General features: G+C 45.5%; 1 protein-coding gene across 1 annotated transcript; it reads right to left on the reverse strand.

The window, feature by feature from the left end:
* Window positions 1-4,274: 4,274 nt before the first annotated feature.
* On the reverse strand, window positions 4,275-24,787 carry LOC142563269 (asc-type amino acid transporter 1-like). The gene is made up of 4 exons (XM_075673823.1): window positions 24,778-24,787; window positions 8,206-8,280; window positions 6,641-6,742; window positions 4,275-4,565 (listed from the first exon to the last, which is right to left on the reverse strand). The coding sequence occupies exons 1-4, from the start codon at window positions 24,785-24,787 to the stop codon at window positions 4,294-4,296; spliced, it is 459 nt and encodes a 152-aa protein (XP_075529938.1). The 3' UTR covers window positions 4,275-4,293.
* Window positions 24,788-24,863: the final 76 nt, after the last annotated feature.

The following is a 24,863-nucleotide window of genomic DNA, read 5'->3' on the forward strand; positions in this document are numbered from 1 at the left end:
CTTTGCCTGCAACATTTATTGGAGCGACTGTATCGTTATTTGGTTATTTCTATCGCACCCTTTCTGCTACTATTTCTCACGTCCGCAATTTTCAAACAATGCTCCTCAGATGAGCATACGGTGATAAAAAAACTCACCTTTCAGGCACCACACCATGCCAGTAGCGATGATAGCAAGAAGCACTCCAAGCTTCACCAAAAACAGAAGGTTCTGAATTTTCATGGATGTTTTCAATGAAAACGTATTAACCACTGCTGCAAGTTCTGAAACCGAGGACATTCCGCAGATTTATCATTAGCCAAATATAATTTGTTTAGGTGGTCAAAGAACGTGTGATAAAGGATAATAAGCACGCAAAGACAATTGTTTGCGGTCTGTTGAGTAGTGACGAAAGTACGAATGTTCGCTTGGGTAAAAACGGTAATGTTTTCGATGGCACTGGGACGCAATGCAAGATATTGGGTTTTGCGAAGTACAGCGGTTCTTTTTGTCCCTATGTGTACTTACGGGGAAGAACAATTTGCGCATATGAACACTCCGATCACACAGAAAGTCTGCCACTCCTTACTCCCTAAATCTATCGCCTTTCTATCTCTAAATCTATCCCCTGTCGGTAAATGTGTCAAATGTGTATAAACAAGTTCCGAGGCACTCGAAAATTCATTTAAAGAAAATTCAGGGTGGTAGAATGAAGCATTCTGCATTTTTTTTAGATTGCGGTGATCAGAGAATAATTAAATCTTGGTTTAGGGTAGCACAGGTCATGACACTTTTTTAAATAAGAAGAAAAAAACATATGTAGCGGTTGAACCCAAAGACAAAACTTATTTAAAGGCTACTGGTATTGCGAGAAGGTAATGTTTCACAATGTGGGCGGATCGCGGCGCGTCCAGTACACGGAAACATTTTGTATTTCCTTTGGGGAAGTGGTCGTTTGAATACTTAGCAACAAATAATAGCTAACTAAATAACTATAAAGAAATTGAACCACATTGTTAATGCAGTGTGGTTCTCCTAAGTTCTCCAAAGCTCAATGCTGTTGTATTTTGTTTTTCGCGCCAATGTACACAAGTGGCTAACAGGAATCCTGTACATAAATGTGCAGTACAGTACTGAGGCAGTTCGCCGGGAGAGCGGCGACATAATGGTTTTGGTAAATAGTCTTTGCGCTAGGGGACAATAGTGATAAGGAGGTAATCAGGGGCCTTTCGCGATTGCAGAACACAGTGCTTGAGTACATGGAGTGCCGCCACAAATACTCATCTTACCTGCATGAGCTGATCAGTATTTAAAGCATTTATTGCAGTCGAACATTTTGCCTATTTCTAGATTATACTGTAATGTTTCATATGCCTGTTCGACCCGGCTGCATTTGACCCGGCTGCATGTATCCATAGCTTTTTTTCACCAATACTATGAACATCTCTTCTATATCTCAAACGCTGGCCAGTTGGCGTTCTAATCAGCTCTGAGCACCTGAACTTCTGTCAGGTGCACCTCCCTTGCGATCGTGGTTAAATGGATAGATTAGCACTCCGTTACAATGTGCTAACCATCTTGAGTACACTTTAGCGGCATCTGTAGCTACAGCCTTGGGCTGCTGCTGAGAATTGGATCCATGCAGGGGCAACATGAGGCCTCCAGTAGTCCCCAATGCAGCTGTCGAAGACGCCATGTTTATCACGCCGGTGCGGAGGTCCGAGAGAGCTCTGCTCTGGCTTTCACTAGCAACGCTCGCCCCCTTGTTGATAGATGCATGACAGGCACAGAATTGGCGAAAGTCACTTTTTGTTGGCTTTTAATACATCACGCATCCTGCCGAATGATGACTGCAAGTGTGGGCTTGCAGAGACTGCGCACATGCTGCACTTTTAGCTGTGTTCCTGTCCTTCTCTGCGCCTTTGTGAAAGCATGTCTTGGCGATGGTGGTAATAGTCATAATAATTGTCCATTATTTTACTTCAGGAAGCCTGGCGACGTCTTTAATGGCTGATGCGGGTGAAAGGATGCTCGCGCAGCCCACTTGGCACAGCGCAGGCGTTCCTTTAAGGCTGTCTCTTCTTCATGTGAACGACGAGATGGGTCAACGCGTATTTGCCACTGAGTATGTGTCGGGGCTGTCGGCTGTCTTGCACGATTACCGACACGGGGAAAGTGCACACCAGTACCGGATGCTGCGCAAATCCAGGAGGCCGAAGAGGCACATGATCTACGAAAGCGTAGACGTGGGCTACAACACAAACGCGCTCCATTTTCCACGTCGTAATCGTCGTCATTCCTTTGCAATCAATCCGTCATCGTTATTCTTGGCGCCGTCAATCTGTTGTCGATATTCCTTCACTACTTTTCTGTAGTCATTGTTCCATCACCACCGCTCTGTCTTCGCCCCTCCATTGTCCTAATTTGTTTGTGACACACTGTGTTCTTCACATCATTGTAGTCACGCCAATATCATTGTCGTACAATCGTCACCCCGTCGTTATGATGCAATCGTTGGCGTCTCGTCATCGTCATACAGTTGTTGCTAATCCGTCGTCGCGGTGACATGGATTTGAGGCCATCGTGGTTCCCTCATTAATCTGCCATTGTCACTCGGTCATCATCACTCAATTGTCGTCAGACAACTGTCGTCATTCAATCGTATTTCTTCGTCATTTTATTGGTGTCCTTTCTTCCTCGTCATTCTTTTGTCACATGCCGTCGTCTTAGTCCTCATCACCTCCTCTTTACGCCTTTGTTATGCAGTCATGACGCCTTTGTAGTCATGCAGACATCGGCATGCCATCTTCGTCATGCGACTGCCATCATGCCGCACTTGTCAGGCCCTCCTAGTTCTATGATGGCCAATCCACCAACATTAATAGAGCGATGCTAAACCATAGTCATCATGACGTTATCGTCACATTGTTGTAATACCATTGGCAGCTGCAAAATTATATCCGGGTTGTTCATGTATAGCTTTTCAATTTGCGAAAACATCAATGAAAGCTTGGAATCTGCCGATTTTATTATGATTAGCATTCTTAGGGTACTTCCCGAATTTGCTAAGGGCTGACTATCTGAATATATCCCTAACGGTTTTCCCGCCATCTTTGGTCCCTGGGTAGTGACCAAAGTAGTGACCAAAGTACTGACGAAAGAATGCGCTACCCATTCGTACGTGGACGAATGGGTAGCGCTGCTGTGCTGAGAGACACGGGTTCGAAAGCAACCGTCGGATCAACTTGGGTACATGGTTACTGGCAATGTGTACGCAGCACTTGATGTGTGGAACTTGGCGTGTGGAACTGCGTGTGTGCCGGTGTTTAATGGACCTCTTTGATGCCAACTTTTCAACAGGCAACGAAGTAAGACAGGGTATGTGCCGAACTTGAATGAACCTTCCCATGTAAATTTTGGCCACTGGGTAACGCTGCAGGGCACGTGCCCCTCTTAAATGGACCCCTTTCAGTGCAACTTGGATCACTGGGTGCCTGTCTCAGGGCATGCGCTGTCTCTTCTATTACAAAAAAAAATTCAATTTCTCCGGCTTTGGGTGAAACCAAACTGGCATCATATACCATTGCGGACCGTCTTCTCTAAAGATATATTGGTGCAGGCACTACACGTCACTACACGACTCTGCACCGGATGGCACAGAGTCCCCTTAAAAAAAAAGCGCGAAAGAGGAGTCGGGCTGCATACGTGCCGCATACATGACGCGCTTCGGGGCTGGTCCTACGGTGTGTCGATACCTTGCTTCAGCGCTAATCGCAATAACGTCTGCACCCATCTGGACGTATGTAATTCCAGATTTTATTTCCTATGAAACGCTTGCCCGCATACGAAAGCTACGGGCAAATGAGCACCAGATCAGCAAACTCTGCTGCTGTCAAAAAAAAAGAAAACTTCACGCAGATGGTCAGCGCCATTGTTCTATGATCACAAACGCAGAAGTTGCAGCTTCCCTTCTTGCAATTTCTCCGGGCTTGAATAGATTCTAAGACGTGTAAGTTCATGCCAACTATAATAATTTAGTTGCGTTGCAGCTCTTTATCTTATATATGCCCAAAGCCTGCCACAGTAAATTAAAAATTTTCACGCTAAATGCACCTATTGCTCGCAGCGCCCTGCTGGTGCCGTCATCGCACAAGAAACCACAGTGCACCCTTTGTACTGCCGGGACAACGCACTGCCCCGTTGCAATGCACCGTAACAACTGCGCAAACCATTACAAAAGGACTAGGGAGAGAGGTCAGACGAAACGAATGCCGTACGACTGCCAAACTCGAATAGGCGAGGTTTACACTCGCTCTACGGAACCTTACCCACAATAACTATCGTTACGAGGACGGTCACAGCGTGGGGTGGTGTGCAGTTGCCGTAGGGCAAACTGAGGGCGTACGCTGTGAACGTTAGTCCCTGAATAGTAACTGCGATTGGATCCACCAGAAAAAAGCACCAGGCTGCGAGAAACGAAAGGACGTCTCCAATTCGTCCCGTGGAGTCCATGCCCGCTCTGATATACTCGTGCACCCCTCCAGCGGATGGTAGCATTGTGCCCAGTTCGGCAAAGCAGAGGCAATCTGCAAAAAGAAGTACATTCACAAAAATACATGCGGAGACATCATTTCCTTCGACGTTTTCATGCTGGTGGATAAGTGCTGTGAAACGGATAGGATACAAAAGGACGAGCAAATAGGCCACGTCTAAGACACACAATTTTGGCAGGAAAGCAAGCGCCGATAATTTCACACGTGAAATATCTGTTCCAATTGCAACCATCAAGCCACAAACTGTCGTTGTCATTTTAAACATACCTAAAAAATTATTTTCTATACAAAAAAGTGTTTGTCTTGCATATTGCGGAAAATAAGTATAAGCTTTGAGTCTATCATAATCTGCAGTCTATCACAAAGTTACTAGAAACGTATTAAAGAATAGTAGACATCAGTGATTGATTTGGCTTTGAACTCAGTAACTGCGACTGCAGCAGCCTTCTCTCGCTAACAAGACTTCATCTTTGCTGTTTGATTAATTGTTCCTCATATAATTCCATTTGGTCACTGCGAGAGAACTGGCAAGAAGTCACAATTATAAAGCTTGCTGATAACAAATCAAGAAAAGTGTCTTGTGTAAGTCATGCTGTGAATTCCTTTTTTCTCATGCACACCATGTGTTTTCTATATGATATAGTGTTCACCATCAAACGGTATGATAGGACATTGTGCTACGTCCTTTATATATTATTAGGACAATATTCATCTGCATGATGTTGTCGTCCTTAGTGAGTCATTTTAAAGGTGACGGCTTCGAAGTGTTTACTTGGTAAGTTGTAACTTCTACAACAATAGTCACGAGCGAAAGAAATTGCTTTTAATATCATGTACATTTATATATCTGCGGGGATGTGTACTTTAGCTATACTTCTGATTGCTTAATATATTCGCAGGTATTAATTTCCTGGTGTCTTTTTTGAGTACGCACAAGAAGATTTGCACTCACAGGCACGACTTCAGAGCTAAAAGAGAGAGAGAGAGAGAGATGAATCAGATGGTAAGAGCCAGAGGCGAACTAGAAAAATATCTTACGGTTTGTTACCATACACGGGGAGAGGGAAAGAAAGACTAAAATAATATCAGAAAAAGAAAGGAAACACACGGAAAAAGTACAGGCGATGGGGAACGCCCGTGAGTATTAAAGTCTCTCGTGTAGATCACAGGTATGAAAAGTTCTATAGGGGCTTAACAGATGTCTGGTGTGACGACAGTATACGCAACATCTACAACAACTTTCAGGCCTGCAGTTAAAGTTCGTACGTCACTTCCAGCCAGCTGGTCGTCTCTGGAACACATCCGTCGGTCAACGCTTCGTTGCTGTGTGTGTTCTCGCCAAGGAAGTTTTGAAGCAAGGAATTCGTTCTCGATCTGAGAATCGTCGCGCATCATGCCTTCACTGATAGATTACTTCTGTGTGGTTAAATAAATTCATGGCGGAGCAATGCTAGGTGCAAAAATTTCGGGGATGGTAAAATGTAATCTACAGTTATCAATGACGATTAGGAGCTCGGTACAGTAATTGTTTTTATGACTGAAGCCCCCACCGTTGTACACAAATGCTGTTCATTGCAATCTTTTGTAATCGTGTAGAACTTGTCGGGACCACCCTAACAATGTATTGAAGTAGTTGTTAACCGTTCACAACATTTTATTCTTCCATAGTGAGCATAAGTGTCGCATAAGATACAGTAGATTTCGCAAGGCAAGATTGGAGATTTTTTTCTCAGAACGCGTGCCTAAGCGCAATATCTCTGCTAAGTGAGTGCAACTTCCTTACTCAAGGGCTTCAATTCCGCAGTATCTTCTTTAATATAATTATTAAAAACTTAATTAGATATACTTTGTTAATAAGGTAACAAGACAGTACAATTAGCCGTGCAAGTATCGTTTGCGTCTTAAAGCAATCCAGCTGATGTCTATGAATTGCACTATCTTCTAAAGGAGCTTTTTGATGAGTCTGTCTCCAATAAGTGAGATTACTTTTTATCCATCGTCCTTCGGACAAAACTTGCCTTATGCGGTCACCATGACTGGTCTGTCCTTCGTACGGAGCTGTGGTATTATAGAGCCGACATGGCAAGCAGCACTCAGTTAGTACTTACGAATGAGAGAGGCCACTCCAGCTGCGACCCATACTATAAGGTCGACGCCAACTGATCCAGAGTCCTCGTAAACAATTCCTGGCGTTATAAAAATCCCAGCACCTACAATGATCGCAAGTGCATTGGCGCATAAATACTTATTTCAAGGATAAATGTTCTACAATTTTCCTAGCCACAACCCTCACCCACGAGTATGTGGTATGTACGCATTATTTTAATGGGTATATTAATCTAAAAATAATCAGTAAACCTTTTTTTTAATTTCAGAAGCGTTATATTGAGAAAACAACCTGTAAGGTTCTCACTTCAGAGGATGCTCACGAGATGCAATAATGTACTCGCTGGTTAAATGCTAAATCGATTGCATGAGCGTTTGGACCAATGCATACAAAATGTTCGCTGAGATCCGGAAATAATCCACAAAGTTCTCACAATAGCTACAACCAAAACGACATGTTGTATTTTGAATACAAGCTCGCGAAAATGGATCTTGCCGATAATGTAGAGCTGATAGTTTGTGCTATGTGCTTCTCTACATATCTTCTCTATAGATGGAGCTGGGCCGGTCATGTAATGCGCCGGTTATATAACCGTTGGACCATTAGGTTTACAGAATGGATACCAAGAGAAGGGAAACGCCGTCGAGGACGAATGAAGACTAGGGCCCACACAATGAAACGTTCCTTTCCTTCGACCACTTCCTAACCTTACGTGAGGCCTTCTTACAGCGAAGGATGGATAGAGGAAGCAAGCGTACTGTGAAAGCTCCCCTCACCCGTCCTCACGTAAGGAAAGGTTGCCGCGTACCTGGGTTCGAAAGGATATCTTCAAAGCTTTACGCGAACACCACTATTCAATAAAAAGATGTTGTGTCGTCGCATAATTTTTAAGTTGGAGTGCTATTATAGAGACGCGTGCACGCTTTCTTCTAGTTTTGTTGAATAAACGTAAAAAAATACAACAGTATAGCGCAAAACTTGATGGCACCAGCAACGCTGGCACGCCGGCGTCATGCAACGCGTAGCAACACCTAGGAACGCCACTCATGCCGAACGTGCGGCTGATACGAACATGCCTGGCAAGACGTACAGTGCCCGCGCTTCTCCGCAGGCCAGTGATAGCGCGCATGCGCAAGCAAACGTCACGTGGCTAAGCACCGAGGTGAAGTGCTTGTTCAGGGTCAGGAGCGGCGTAAGGACGCATGAAGGTAGCTTCGGATCTACCTTACACTGAGGAAGCACCAAGGAAGCCTTCACTGAGGGCCCCTCAGTAAGGAAGCTTTAGAGGGGCGTAAGGTGGCCTCAGCGGAATGAAGGCTTCCTTACTGAGGTAAGGAAGATTACATTGTTTGGCCGTAGGTGGAGCGATGAAATTAGGAAATTCGCGGGCGACAGTTGGAATCCGTTGGCGCAGGACAGGGGTAATTGGAGATCACAGGGAGAGGCCATCGCCCTGCAGTGGACATAAAACAGGCTGCTGCTGCTGCTGATGATGACGACGACGACGACGAAGACGACGATGATGATGACGATGGTGATGATGAAGTGTGGCTTTGGTGCACTTACCAATGGAGCTGCCTACGACGACAGCGACTGCACTGAAGAGGCCCATGTCTCTTCTCAAACGACCATGCGTGGACCCTGCAGTAAACAAGTCATTAAAATATAGAGGAATCTGCGTCCGAAACATATAAAATGGTAGAAAACTACGACATAAAGATAGAGAAAAATCTGCGCCCGCTTGTATTGAATATCCAACAACTTCACGCAGTGCATTCGTGGTACACAGTGATGAAAAAGGGTGGAGATAGAAACGCTAATAATTAAAGGCCAATTTCTATACTTTCCATGTTATCTAAACTGTCTCAAACAATTATCAGAGGCCGTTTAACAAGCTTTTTTGAGAAACAAAATCTTGTCTCAATCGCAGTTCGGTTACCGTAAAAATTTTCCTGATGTACAGGGACTACTGGACATAAAGCACGTGATAATAAACAACATAAAAGATAGGCTATACACAATGGGCAATTTTTAGACCTTCAGAAAGCTTTCGATTCTGTTGATCACGACGTACTGCTGTCCAAACTCAGTTGGCATGGTATTCGATGAATTGTACTTGACATAATGGAGAATTACCTAACAGACAGGCTACAGTATGTAGCCCTCAAAAACAATGTGTCGCAAACATCGAAAGTAATCAGAAGGGTACCCCAAGGGTCAATATGTGGGCTATTGGTAATAAATTTATACATAAGCGGTGTAGCTGAATTACCATTTTGGCAGTTTAATTGTGTATGCTGATGATGCTGGCGCCTTTTACGGGGCAAAAACACTTTCGCATATACAGCAGTTAGCTAATGAGTACTTGAATGACTTATCAATTTGGCTGTGCAAGCACAAACTGCAATTGAATGTAAATAAAACTAAATATGTTATTATCGGGCAAAAAGATAAGCCTTTCAAGGACGACATAAGAATTGTATTTATCGACACTAAGATAGAGGACGTAGAAGTACAGAAATTTTTAGGCGTCTCGTTTCTTGAAGATCTGCCTTGGAATACATATGTTGAAAACTTCACGGCAGAAGCAAGAAAGCTGTGGGCTGCCTCTTTAAACTTAGTAAGTTGCTCCAATTGTGGATTAAAGAAAGCGATCTATTATACGCTATTTCATTCCAGGTTATCATACTCCTGATTATTATGGAGTACCACAAGACACCAGAGTTCATCTAAATAACTGTATAACAAAAACAACTTGAGGGAAATTTGAAAAACTATCGTGGAGAACCGCAGGGCTTACGTACTCATTTACTGTTTCTTATGCATGAAATGCTACACGTAACTGAATTATATGCTTATAAAGTATTACATCACGTTCACAAAAATCAATTACATATAACTGCGTCAATCACAGTAGTGCCCGAGGAACAACATAACAAGGATACTGTAAATTAGAAGTAACTATCATAGACACCATATCAACTACCAAATTCCCATTCTGTTAAAATGGAATACGGTAGAAAAATAACTTTAATGATGGCTTCAACGAAGAAGTCGCAGTTAGCGCCCGAAAGGCGAAGTATCGGTAGCAGATTAGGAGACAGCTATAAGTAATGATAGTAGTTTTAGTTGCCCTATAAACATGGAAACGTTCACTTAATGACTGAATTTACAAACATGGCGCCAGCGCGAACAAGCAAGCATGAACACATCACACTTGATGAGCGCGGACACTCGCTGTCAAAATGGCGGTGCGAGGAAGCACGGTAACAGCAGCGACTTTCGAGACCTTCGCACTCTCTATCCCTTCAACGTAAGAGCGGCGAGAACACTGAGCACACTAAGGTATGACCTATCTGCCCAGCCCTTTCAGAATATGGCGAGCTCGAACGAGCGAGCATAGAGTTGATATAACCGACTCTAGAGGAGAAACTGGCCCACAAAAAGGAGAACCGCTAGGGCGCCGCCCTGTTGCTACTTGTCAATGTGGCCAGCCCAATTACTATTGAAAAAGCTGAAAACAGGTACAGGTCACCTTATGCTGTGCATTAAAAACGCATACGTGACGGCTTTACGAAGGTGATGTGTTAATATTAAGTTTACAAAAAGCGCTTGCTAAGTGCGCAATTTATGTAAATAACGATGTACGCATTCATTCAATAAAGCATGGCGCGAATTTCGGTTTTGAATCTCTGTGTTTTTTCGACGCGTAGTAGTTTCGTACAGTTTAGGTTTGACATGCGATCGCGCGACGACACCGGATGCTATGGCACCTTCGTGCCTTTTGCGCCACACCCAAGCCCCGAAGGGCTCTGGCATTTACCTTTACTTGGAAGTAAACGAATATATCTTCTTGTTCAGAACATCACTCGAGTGGACATCTCATGTGATGCATCACAACCGTTTGAGAAGCGTCACAGTAGAGCATTATTAGGTATCGCTCTGTCTACAAAGCAATAAACAAAGGCAGCGAACATGTGGAGCGGAGTTTTTATTTGCAGCTTTACCTTCAGAAATAGGGAATTGCTGGACAGGTGTATCAGCGCAACCGGAATTGTATTGGCGAATCTAGAAGCAAGTCACAGAATCTGTTTAATTATTGCGCTTTGAAAAATCATGCCTCTACAAAGGCCAAATCAGAAAGACATTGAAGTCTGATGTTGGGCCGATTATTTCTGTGCCAGGAAGCAATCAACAGTTGAGTGCCTAATACGGACGAAATCGACCCTAGATGAACCCATATATTATTAATGTAGACATTTTATTAACTGTGTAATATTTTCAACTCTTCCTTGCATGCCATTTTATGTGACATATCTTTTCTGGTCCAAAATGTTGGCAGCGAATCTGTTTTGATGATCGACTCCGGGCCTGCAGGACCGTTCACTTGCTCTCGATGCTGAGTCATTCACATGTATCGTTATCGGTGTATTGTTGCTCTCAAACTGAGTCGATTTTTTTTCCTCTCAGCTTTTTGCTATCTTAATCATGACAATCTACTTAGCTGTGTAGGTCATCACTGTTAGTGACATTGGAGTGCTGGTGGATAAACACCCCTTCATTATTGCAGCACATCTCACAAAGTGCACCTGTGGTAGTATGCGAAGGTAATATATAAGCCAAATTAGGTTCTCTGAGTTAACATGTTAATATGTTGAGTTCATTCAAACGTAGTCTAGCAGGCGAAAATGCTAAACAAGGTGAAGTAATTTTAATTTGCACTTGATAAGTTCGTCAAGCAAATCAATTAAGGTGTTACATATGAAATGGGACATTTGTAGAGGTGTCCTACAATGCTGCAGCCCTGAATAGCTTTACAGCTAAGAGGAAGCTTTAGCTCGGGTGCCCCTATCCAAATACATGTAGAATGATAATTAGTTTTTCTCGGCAACCACTGCGCCACATGTGGCGAGGTTTGTTGCGTTTAGAAGAACTTAAAATCTAGTGACTGCTGGTTTCGAATTTTTGATTTGGGTCGTCAATTTTTTGTTAAAACTTGGCAAAATATGAGAATTCTCAGCAAACGAAATTATCAAATTTACAGCGCTGTAACTCAGCAACGAGTAATGATATCACAATTCTGTGGATTCCACATGATAGTACATTTAAAGCGAACAAAATTGATATGTTACACATGAATCTAGAAAGTTCAGTAATATAGAAATGCAGCTTTTGCAGAACCCTTGTAAACAATGTAACAAATTCACGTAAGATATAAATTGACATATCGAATTTGTCCGCTTTCAATGATCTAATGAATACCGTTTACAGAACCGCGATATCTGTTCTTGATGCCTATCTATTACTTTGTAAACTTCGTGCTTATATTTTATTCAAACTTCCGAATTTCTGAATATCTTTTTAAAAAATTTCGGGCCCCAAATCGAAATTCCCCAACAGTGGTTAGAAGTTAATTTTTTTTCTCTCAAATGCAACACATTTCATTAGTATTGGTCCAGGGGTTATCTCAGCAAAACGTTTTTGCGTATTAGATGTAATTGAATAGGCCGCGTCGGAGTTGGGCCCGAGCTAAAGCTTCCTCTTAAGTGGTACCACAATAATTTCTCTGTAAAGCATGCAGTAAGGTTCAGCCTTCTGGGAGGCTGGTATCAACAGAGATCTTATTTACTGTGAAGTTCAAATGATGTGTTCCTGTTAGGGTGACTGTATAAAATTTATGCTTCAGTTCTAATCTTGTATGAGACAGACTTAGATGGGAAAATTGATTTCTTTTGAACAATGGCAGAAATGCATGGGTAATACTTGTATACATAGACGTTACGTCGCTATTGTTTAACCAAGTGGTGCGCCTGCATGCTAAGATTTACAGGCATCTGATTGGATAATGTCAACTTTTGTTGCAATATTAAGGCAATATATTTTATATAATTAGGAATTACGATTGTTGCGTACCATCATACTAAGATATTTGCACGAAATGTATTACACTTTGCCTATAAAACCTTGCAGACTGGTGCGTCATGAAACTTAGGTTCTACCTACTTAGCTGACGAGGTCGGTCAAAGATGGCAAATGGAAAAAGAATCAACAGCTTCAAACACAGAACTTGCTTAAGCTCGATACAGTTTAAATGTGAAATTCTTCCCTTATACTTTATGAAAAAACTGCAGTTAAATAGATGGTATATCTTCATATGGATAGCTCTTTCCCGCAGAGAATCAGCAGTGAAAAAAGCAGCTTATAAAGACTTGAATATCGGCCAGGATCATTTCGCGTAGATAGGATAATGATTATGAATGTATCTGGTGAAGGTAGTCGTAGTAGACTGGATAATCAAAGAGTTTAGATATAGACTAGAAGAAAGAATTTTAAAGCATCCATTAATTCTTGTTTGATAGTCTATGTGTGCCGAGTGACAGTGCTTCCTGATACAGTGCTTCTTGATGCTTGCTTCTTGCTGACATCATTCTTATGCTGCACACATCTCCTGTTTCGATTCCCTGTTTCTCCCGTACAAGCAAATTTATATTGATCATAAGAAAAGTTGTAGATGATTTCCGGAAACTTGCTGATGAGATTAGAGGACGGCATGTATCCCATGCTTAGATGTGCATTCAAGAGCCTCGTATCTTGCAAATGCTAAAGATATAGTCCTGCTAAGCAAGTTCTTGGTATCATCCACAAGGTTGTCTGCGAATAAGAATTTGTCTAAATTGGGAAACAGTCAATCTAAAACCTGTCAAGCGATATTGCTGACAATGCATACACATTGCAACTGAAATAAAAATAACTATAACACCAAATTCAAGAATCATTGGCATGATGTGATTTCTTTCAGCGGAATAAAGTCTGCCTTCCGATATAAATCTGGAATGCTTTATAATTCAGACTAATATATACCTCATTATGGTTGCGGCGCGAACTATACATGTTGCATTTATACCTCATTTCTTATTATAAGACTCGATGATGCTTAAACAGCAGTGAAAAAACTGAGATCACAGTGCCTAATACTTTATATTGCTCCAGAAATCAGTTTCTCTGGGACCGCAGCATCCCACACTAACCATTTTTGACAGCAAACGTGAGACAGAAGGCACGTAACATTTAGGGTTGTGCTATTCACTTTCATTGTTCGGGAATGAAGATCATAGTGTACATGATATGGCAGTATGTGTGATTACCTTTAAACAACACAAAAGGGGGGTTTTGCATTTTGCAAAACTGCATGGAGATTTTTACGGTCTGCGGTTTAAATTGGAAACCTTCGCAAACAAGCCACAAGACAAACACTACTCCAAAACTGATATTAACGACAGTGCAAAAAGACACAACTGTAACAGACAACAGAAAATCCAATACCGAAGTTTTCACACAGACGCCCACGCGCCTCGCTGCACACGCACGAAGTCAAGAAGAAACCGAGCTCGAATTAAGCCAGGCAAGCGCTACTAAACCTGCCAAACAGATACACACCCCACGCAAATCTACCCACAAAAAGACAAATAAATGACAGCCATTACAAATCAATAACTCTCTTCCATGAAGCACCGAATTCGTACGGGCTAGAAAACTTACCAAAAAACATGCGAGCTACACCTCCCATCTGAAAACCTACGCAATCTGCACAGATAAATATATAATCCCTAAAGGTCTAACACTGAAGGCTGTACCGGCTCTAGGAACACTCTGTTGTAATCGCACCGCTGGTACGAGATGTTGGGAACTCGGCGCTGACGCCCGTGGTTGCACCTGGGTCGCAAGCCCCAAGGGTAGCGTTGGCCTGGCGGCCTGGGGTACAACTGGAAGCATCCGAAGGTCCCGGCAAAGCATGAGTCGACTGGTAACAACAAAACAACTTGTTTATTCTAACATCGAAAAGAGTTGGCGGTCAGGTTGACCGAAGTAGAGAGACGGGAGAGCACGTTACTCAACAGAAGAAATCGGAGCCTCTCTTGGCGTCCGGGGGCAGCTGCTTTTATACTCTCGCAGTTGAGGGCAAGAAGGAACCCCTCTATAGACGAGCACGTGACTGTGCCGCTCGGGAACAATGGGATAAGGTGGAGCAGCCGTCGTGTCGGCGCCGCTTGGACCCCCTCGCTTCACAGTTGTTGGGAGCTCCTCTCCCCGGCTGCCGCGCTTCGACAAGCGTGGGCACCAATATGCACATACACTCACACACGCACATGAAGACACGTGGCATTGGAACATGCCTGGACGCGCTTGGCAGGGAGGCGTAGCGGCGGCGCCGAATGGGCCAAAATGTCTGCCGCTTTGAACGAAGCCCTGGCGTCTGTTGTATCCTCGCCGGCTTTACCGCGCGTCGTAGGCGAAACGTAACAGACCGCCCCGCCGGGGAAAGGAGATCCCGATGGTCAGGGGACTGCATCCGCTGTCCGGAGGGATGTCGCTCGATGATGCTCATAACCGAAGTCGGGCGTCCCTAGACGTTTCTTGAGCGCAGCGTACAGAGAAGGCCTCGTTCTCTCGTTCAGGTTCGCACGGGACACTGCAAAGTGACTTCGGGAGAGTTCACATTTTTGTTCTCGTTCCCGGCAAGCGTTAGAACTACGCTGAAACTCAACCGCTCAGTCAGCAAGCACGGCACAACCCTCACTAAGCCCTGCCAGGCTCTTTCCCCTTTTATACCACTGCCTAGTTCCTTACAGTAGTCTAGCAGCACTCAGAACGCGTCCACAAATTGGAAAATTGCACTAGAAAGCATATCATCACTTTGAAACACTAAACAAAAGCAATATGTTAAAAATCCTGCCTCAGGAAGAAAAACATCAGTAACAAACAATTTTGAGGCTGATTCCTACGTTAGGGGCTTCGACTTAAGCCATCGGCGTTACCGTTGAGACTCCCCTTTTTGTAACGCACCTCAAAGGAATATTGTTGCAAAACGAGGCTCCAGCGCAGGAGGCGGCCATTTTTGGGAGAGATGGTCTGCAGCCATTGGAGAGGGCAGTGATCCGTCTCAATGATAAACCTCGAGCCGGCTAGATAGCATGACAATTTCTGAACGGCCCACACGAGACACGCACACTCTTTCTCGGTGGCGCTGTACGCCTGCTCACGACTGGTCAGCTTACGACTAGCATACAGGACGGGGTGTTCTACTTCTCCATTTTCCCGTTGGCACAGTACAACGCCCATGCCTCGCTCACTAGCATCGCACTGAACTACGAACCCTTTTTTGTAGTCTGGCGATCGTAGCACAGGCTGGCTTGTTAGGGCGCTCTTTAGGGCGCTAAAAGCTCTTTCCTTTGTCTCGTCCCATACGACTGTTTGGGGCTCTGTTTTTCTTAGAGCATCCGTCAGGGGAGCCGCGATATCAGAGTACCTGGGGATGTACCTCTGATAGTAGCCGGCGACACCTAAGAACGACCGAATATCGGTCTTCGTGCGCGGTTGCGGGAAGTCTCGCACAGCGGCCACCTTTATTTCAGAGGGGCGGCGACGACCCTGACCAATCACGTGACCGAGGTAGACAACCTCGGCCTGTGCTAACTGGCACTTGGGAGCCTTGACTGTCAAGCCCGCTTCGCGCAGGCGGGTTAGCACTGCCCGCAAGTGTGCCATATGCTCAGACCAGGATGCGGAGAATATCGCTACGTCGTCTAGATACGGTAAAGCGAATTCTTGCTGTCCCAGCAACACTTTATCCATGAGGCTTGAAAAACAGTATGGCGCGTTCTTCAAACCAAAACTCAACACTTTAGGACGGAATGTTCCCATTGGTGAAATGAACGCCGCATACCTACTAGCCTCTTCTGTAAGTGGAACCTGCCAATAACCCCTGACAAGATCTAGGGTGGAAATAAACTGAGCGCTACTAACTTTCTCAAGGCGCTCCTCGATGTTAGGGATCGGATAAATTTGATCCTTAGTGATGGAATTAAGCCTGCGGTAGTCGACGCAAGGACGAGGTTCCTTGCCCGGTACCTCAACTAAAATCAAAGGGGAGGTATAATCACTCTCACCTGCCTCAATAACACCGAGCTGTAGCATTTTCTTTACCTCAGCCTTCATAATATCGCTCTGGCGGGGTGACACCCGATACGCCTTGGATCGTACTGGCTCTGGGGAGGTAAGTTCTATATCATGAGTAAGGACAGAAGTCCTACCAGGCCTCTCAGAGAACAGACCTTGAAACTCTTGTAAGAGCTGGTGTAGTTCGGTTTTCTGCTCAGGCGACAGCGATGCTCCACTGACTAAGTCACTAATGACCTGATCGGTGTCTTTCCTGTTCGTCACTGAGTTTAGTCCCGGAAGCTCGACCGGAAGCTCTTCAGGAACGTTTACCATCATGCACACCACTGCTTCCCTTTGTCTATAAGGTTTGAGCAGATTACAGTGGTAAACTTGCTGTGCTTTCCGCTTTCCTGGCAGACTCACCACGTAGTTAACGTCCGACAGTTTCTGAACAATTCGTGCTGGGCCCTCCCACTGCACGTCTAGTTTGTTGTTTAGCGATGTGCGCAATATCATGACCTCATCGCCCACCTCAAAACGACGGGCCCTGGCGGTCCGATCATAATAAACCTTGGCCCTCTGCTGGGCCTTTGCCATTGCTTCACCTGACAACTCCTGTGCCCTTCTTAAGCGTTCGAGGAGCTTAAGCACGTACTCCACCACGACTGGGTCGTCGCCCCTGCCTTCCCACGATTCTCGAAGCATGCGAAGCGGAGACCGAAGCGAGCGACCGTACACCAGCTCAGCTGGCGAAAACCGCGTAGCCGCATGCGGCGCGGTCCGTAATGCTAACATCACCCCAGGCAGACACAGCTCCCAGTCAGTTTGATGTTCAAAACACAATGCTCTCAACACGCGCTTCATGACGGAGTGGAGCTTCTCAACGGAGTTCGACTGTGGGTGGTACACTGAGCTGTGTAACAGCTTTACCCCACACCTTTCGAGAAAAGTTGTCGTCAAAGCGCTAGTAAACACTGTGCCCTGATCTGATTGGATTTCCGCAGGAAAACCAACTCGCGCAAATATGGACAGTAGTGCATTGACTATCTCAACTGAGCTGAGTTCTTTAAGCGGCACTGCTTCAGGGAACTTTGTCGCTGGGCAGATCGCAGTCAAAATATGTCTGTACCCTGTGGCTGTTACCGGCAGAGGTCCCACTGTATCAATAACGAGCCGTCTAAAAGGCTCCGTAATGATAGGTACCAATTTCAACGGCGCCCTCGATTTGTCCCCTGGTTTGCCCACCCGCTGACAGGTGTCACATGACCTCACGAAGTGGTCTGCGTCCCGAAAACACCCTGGCCAATAGTACTCTTGCAAGAGACGGTCCTTAGTTTTCTTAACTCCTAGGTGTCCGGACCACGAACCCCCGTGCGACAAGCGCAACAGATCCTGACGATAGCATTGAGGCACGATCAGCTGATCGAACTCCACTCCTCTGCGGTCTAGATACTTCCGGTACAGGACTCCACCTCTTTCCACAAAACGCGCATTTTTCCTGGCGATACCTTCCTTGACAATGCAGCGTATGTTTTCTAGGCTGCCATCCTTTTTTTGCTCGGCTATCAAAGCCGACCGGCTGACTTTTAGCAACCTATTAAGTCCATCTGACGCAGGCGCGATGAGCAAATCTGCAGATAGCTCTTCTAACTTTCCCGCATCGGGAATTTCCTCTCCAGTATCTGGTGCCTTTAACGTTACATACTCAAGTTTATTCAGTTCGGGCGTGCTCTGAATATCAGCTTGCTGCGCCTCTGACCCTTTCTCATTGTTCGATAACGTCGGCCCCGCAACTACCGCCTTTGCAGCGAGCTCCCGAACCTTCGATCTGGTTAAGGCCTGAACGCTAGCCTCACCAAACAAAAGCCCCTTCTCGCGCAGGAGGTGATCGGACCTGTTTGAAAATAGGTACGGGTACTGGGGGGGCAGCATAGATGACACTGCGGCCTCCGTCTCAAGCGCTCCGAATGGTCCTTCAATAAGCACTTTTGCTACGGGCAGACACACGCTATGAGCTTCCACGGCTTGCTTGATCCATGCGCACTCGCCTGTGAACATATCGGGTTCTACGTAGGAGGGGTGAACTACATCCATCGTAGCTGCGGAATCGCGAAGTACTCGGCACTCCTTCCCGTTCACGAGGAGGTCTCGCATGTAAGGCTCGAGAAGCTTCATGTTCTCGTCAGTGCTGCATAATGACAAAAACACAACTTTTGGTGTTGTTTCCGGACACTGCGCCGAAAAGTGACCCGGCTTCTGGCACGTATAACAAACGCGCGCTTGCCTCGTCTCGAACCGCTTTCTGCGTTCGGCTTCGGCTGCCGCCGTCTCCTTAGGTTCGGTCGCACTGCTTTCACTCGCATCCGCACTACGTGTGTTCCCCTTTGCTCTCATGGGTGTGAACTTCGGCCTCTCAAACTTCGAGCCAAATTCACCCTTTTGACCGTCCTTAGCTCCGCGAGCCCGACGCGTCACAAACTCCTCGGCTAGCTCAGCGGCTTTAGCCACCGTGCAAACGTCTGGCCTATCCAAGACCCAGTACCGCACGTTCTCAGGTAACCGACTATAAAACTGTTCTAGCCCGAAACACTGCAGAACTTTATCGTGGTCACCAAACGCTTTCTCTTCTTTGAGCCACTCCTGCATGTTTGACATAAGCCTGTACGCAAACTCCGTATATGACTCACTTTTGCCTTTCTCATTTTCCCGAAACTTCCGACGGAAAGCCTCCGCTGACAGCCTGTACTTTTTTAGCAGACTCGATTTCACTTTGTCGAAATCCTCTGCCTCCTCTCTATCCAAGCGAGCGACTACGTCGGCCGCCTCGCTGGGTAACAAAGTGAGCAAGCGCTGTGGCCACGTTTCCCGAGAGAACCCCTGCTTCTCGCACGTTCGCTCAAAGTTAACCAGGAACAAACCAATGTCCTCTCCAAGCTTAAACGGCCGCATCAGGTCAGTCATTTTGAACAATACGCGTTCTCCTGCACCGTGTGCCTGACTTCCACTACGAGCGCGTTCCATCTCTACCTCAAGACGCTTCATTTCCAAAGCGTGTTGACGGTCGTGCTCTTGTTGCTCTCGCTCTTTCTGTTCTTTAATTTCGCGCTCCTGTCTTTTTGACCTCTCCTCAATAGTCTCAAGGCATTCCGACAGCTCGTCATCCTCAGCCTCTAACTCAAGAATAGCCTTTAGCAGTTCTGGTTTTCTGAGTTTGTCTGAGACATCCAGACCCAACTCTCTTGCAAGCTCCAACAATTTCGGTTTGCGCAACGACTTCAAATCCATGGCTGCTCTGAATGCTGCTTTCTCTACTGCCTATTATTGTCTTGCCGCAATCTAACCCGGCAGCAACGACAACCACAATTACCAGCTCTGTTTCTGACACTAACAAAAGCCTGGCAAAGCTCAGAAGAAGAAAGTCCCGCACTCACCAAACCTCGCAGCCAAGAATTCAGCGCAGTCGTTCCGCTGCAGGCAACCAGTCATCACACAGGGCTCGTTGCACTGCTCCCGGATGGTCGTTGAGCTGCTCAGCATACAGTCAACTGCATCTCTTCGCTGCTGGCCTCCGTTGTCGCGATCTCACCGCTGGCAGACAGTTGTTGTAATCGCACCGCTGGTACGAGTTGTTGGGAACTCGGCGCTGACGCCCGTGGTTGCACCTGGGTCGCAAGCCCCAAGGGTAGCGTTGGCCTGGCGGCCTGGGGTACAACTGGAAGCATCCGAAGGTCCCGGCAAAGCATGAGTCGACTGGTAACAACAAAACAACTTGTTTATTCTAACATCGAAAAGAGTTGGCGGTCAGGTTGACCGAAGTAGAGAGACGGGAGAGCACGTTACTCAACAGAAGAAATCGGAGCCTCTCTTGGCGTCCGGGGGCAGCTGCTTTCATACTCTCGCAGTTGAGGGCAAGAAGGAACCCCTCTATAGACGAGCACGTGACTGTGCCGCTCGGGTACAATGGGATAAGGTGGAGCAGCCGTCGTGTCGGCGCCGCTCGGACCCCCTCGCTTCACAGTTGTTGGGAGCTCCTCTCCCCGGCTGCCGCGCTTCGACAAGCGTGGGCACCAATATGCACATACACTCACACACGCACATGAAGACACGTGGCATTGGAACATGCCTGGACGCGCTTGGCAGGGAGGCGTAGCGGCGGCGCCGAACGGGCCAAAATGTCTGCCGCTTTGAACGAAGCCCTGGCGTCTGTTGTATCCTCGCCGGCTTTACCGCGCGTCGTAGGCGAAACGTAACAACTCCCATCACACCATCGTGCAGAGTGGCAAACAACATTGAACAATTGCTCAGTTTCACTTTTGAATATCCTCAAGGAATACTGCGAAGAACAAATTGAAAGTTTTAGCCACACACTCCTGAACATAGCTTTGACAGCGTATGAGGAGAAAGATTTAGAGCATTACGACGGACAACCTAGAAAATAGGTTCAAAAGCAAAGGAAAGAAGCAACTTTAATAAAAAAACAACCTTCCAGGCAAAAAGGCACCTCAAATCAAAAAGAGGGGCCTCGAGTCTAGAAATACCTGACGTGAGGGAAACTTCCACGAAATAAGCCTGCCCATGTTGTAGACAGTTCGAAAACACTAGGTAAAAAAGAAGTAGGCGTGCTAAGCAAGGGCTTAATCTTTCGTCCCACGAACAACACAATAAATGAATCCAACCTTCACAAGGACCTCTCAGAATTTTCCCGACGAATGAGTATCAGACACTTTTTCGCAGACAACAACACGCCAGACACCGGGACGACACCACTTAGAGCCCAATAGACTTGGACTCCCGAACTAGAACAAGCCATAGAACTTGCCATATACCTTAAAACTGTCACTAAAGAAATTATAAGCCAATCCAAGACATTTAAGCGACCTAAAAACATAACTGCGTCGGAGAGTCGTATCATTTCAATTCTTAGTTGACGGAATGCCATTGTTATTTAGGAAGCAGATAAGGGTGGAAGTATAGTTATTTGCGCAGCAGAAAAATACAAGTACGAGGCTTATAGACAACTAAACAACCTAGAGCATTGCCGTAAGCTAGATAATGATCCGACGTTATCCTACACAGTGACAATTACCAATAGGCTGACATCACTTTTGGTTGATGAATTCATAACACCGTCAGAATACAAATTTCTTAAACTAAGCTACAGAACTGCCGGGCGCGTCTACCTCCTTCCAAAAATTCATAAAATTCCCTCCACTGAACTACAGACCGCTATTATTCCAGGCCGCCCGATACTATCAAACAACACCCCGTACAGAGAGCATCTCCACAATCCTTAACGACTTCCTTGGTGACTTGCCAAAACCACTTCCGTCATTTGTACAAGATACGCCCCATCTGCTGAGAATTTTGGAAGACATTAATATTAAAGGCACACTACCCTACAACATAATTCTTGCAACGCTGGACGTCATGCCCCTGTATACCAACATTCCAATCCCCGATGCTTTATCTTCGATATAACAAACGCTGTCTAAACACAATGCACAACACTCTAGTGAAGTCTACTTGCCTCTCCTTGAATTAGTTCTAACATATAACTACTTCGAATTTGAGGAGTGTTGCTACCTACAGATACATGGGACAAGCATGGGTACGCCTTTTGCACCAACCTACGCGAACATATTTATGGGGATTCTAGAAACAGATTTCCTATCGCGCTGCACTGACAAGCCCCACACATAGCTACGAAACATAGACGACATATTCATAATACGGGGTAATGGTCAAGACAGTCTAGATAAATATGTAGCATTTCTAAACTCTTTTCAACAATAATATTCACATCATAATATTCAACTGAGCGCATAAGCTTTCTGGACACAACAATGTACATTGGCAATGGGGCACTAAAGACAACGCTGTATAGGAAACCTTTCGACAAACAACAGTACCTAGAATATACGAGCCACCATCCCAGGCATTGCAAACAAGGCATCTTTACAGGGCAAGCCACACGACTACGTCGCATTTGCGCTGAAAACGAAGACTACATAGATACTCTCGATCACCTTAAAGAAACCCTATCAAACAGGAACCACCGAAACAGTCACCTTCAAAAAGCCTACACTACTGCAACATAAACTTGATCGAGCCGAGGTCCTCAAGCCCTGCCAGAGGATCACAAGAACAACAACGCTTCTTACTACTAAATTCTCACACATACTCTCAAACGTGAACAACATCCTCAGTAAATACTGCCCAATTCTCACCAGCAACCAGAAAATTAAGATTTTCCCGACCCGCCCAGAGTAGCCTACAGACGCAACACTAATTTTAAAGATATTCTTTTGCATGTCAAACTAAGGACAAAGACTAATTTGGCAACAGATCCCCGTGGTCGCCCCAGGTGCTCTGCATGCAAACATATTCAATCTACTACTACAGTAAAGACAGTAAAGAGTACAGCGTCGAATTACTCACACAAGGTAACTTCCGGTTTCACCTGCACATCAAGCAAAGTAGTCTACTGTCTATAATGTGCCGCTTGTAGCAAAATATACATAGATGAGACTGGACAACAAATTCATACAAGACTCAACGGTCACCGCGCGGATACAAAACACAATTTACTTAAAGCAGTAGCCAGCCAGTTCAACGAACATGGTGATATATTCGACAAAGCAACGCTCTAGATACTACAAACAAATGTCCGTTCACCTCGCGAAAGGAAATGTACGGAATAATACCTCATACACAAGTTTAATTGCCTACACCCGAGGGTAATTAATTTCGCACGTGGCAACTTAGAATCTTTAAAAGCGATAACTTAAATATGAAATTCTCATATCATCAACCAAGGCACAAAACACATTATGCCACCAGCTAACATAATTCCTTAAACTCACCTATTCCTCCATTTCGATTTTTTTTCCTTCCTACTACTTAATTTAATATACTCTTTCATGTTTTTATGTTTATATGAACTGTACGACCCCCTTTTCCCAAGTACAACTGCCCCCGCCCGCTTCTGCATACATCACCCTCGTATGTTTTCTTCCGATTTCGGTTCCCCCCTCTTTTTGTCTGTTTTGATTATATATTTTTTGAAACACCCTCACCAACACATTACAATGTCCCAGACGCCAGGATACCTTTTTCGGCACCTCAGCCACACAGGGTATCGCCATTTCTGCATACCGCCGTAACGACACCTACGTTGAGCTACTGACGCTAATGTCCCTTGAAAGACAGTGCCGCTGCCTTTCAGTTACCCCATGCATTGCATCCCAGGCTCATTGTCGCCATCTTAAATCCTTCAAGATTACTCGACGCATTGCTGCTACGCTACTAAAGTCACTCTTTCAACTGATACCGTTTTGGGTCTTTTTTGTTACTCGCGCACTGACCGCTTGACCGGCCCTTCAAAAGACACAAAAACATGCCGCCAACGACACCCCTGAATGCTCCCTAACCACTCGCTTCCCCAACACTTTCCCGTGCCCTTCTTTTCTTTTTCTTGTTCTTTTTTCCGTCTCGGTGTCCCCCCCACTTTCTTTTCTCCTTTTCTTTCTTTTCTTTTATCCCCGCCTTCCCACTCTCCCGCTCTTGTTCCGTCGTCTTGGGAACCACGCTCACAGACGTCAAGCGACCGCTCATTCTCTTTGAAGTCTCTCCTTTTACAACCAGCCGCTACGACAACAACCGCACACGACGTCACTGTACTAACCCTTTAAAGCTAACATGCCGAGGATGACGAGGCCGCCTTTGACGAAGATAGGTCCTTCTATGGAAACGTTGGCCAGCCTTTGTGAGGCGCCTTAACCCTGTTTATAACATTTATACCACAGTGTGCTATGGGGAACCAGCGCTGGAGTTTCGACAAACATGCAGCGCCGCCCTCTTGGACGCGGCCGGAAGTTTTCAGTAATACAAACAAATAGAAATGGCAGCAAACGTGAACGACACCGCGGTGCATGAAAGTGAAACCATAGGTGAAACGCGGAAAAAGAAACTTCGAGGCCGGCGGTATTGCTGTGTTTTTAAGTGCCACAACCAAGAAGGCTATGATAGCAGCGTGTCTTTTTACACATTCCCTTCAAAGCCGTACGAGTTAGAGCGGCGGCAACGTTGGATACAAGCTGTTCGACGTGCTGGGTGAGTGTGCTGAATTTTAAAGCGTGACACTTAAACAGGTGGGACTACGCTTGAACTTATATGCTTAATTTGTTCGACAGGCCTCACGGCAAGCCATGGCAGCCGAATGCGAACACCAGAATATGCAGCCGGCACTTCTTCGGCAATGCAAAGAGTAATTGCATGCACCATCC

This window comes from Dermacentor variabilis, chromosome 11 (genome assembly GCF_050947875.1).
Source record: "Dermacentor variabilis isolate Ectoservices chromosome 11, ASM5094787v1, whole genome shotgun sequence".
Lineage (NCBI taxonomy): Eukaryota > Metazoa > Arthropoda > Arachnida > Ixodida > Ixodidae > Dermacentor > Dermacentor variabilis.

Excerpts from the sequence above, each read along its gene's own strand:
- LOC142563269 (XM_075673823.1), bottom strand. Across the intron at positions 6,743-8,205 it reads CGTCGTAGGCAGCTCCATTG|GTGCTGGGATTTTTATAACG; the intron begins GTAAGTGCACCA and ends CGATCATTGTAG. Across the intron at positions 4,566-6,640 it reads TGGAGTGGCCTCTCTCATTC|ATTGCCTCTGCTTTGCCGAA; the intron begins GTAAGTACTAAC and ends TTCTTTTTGCAG.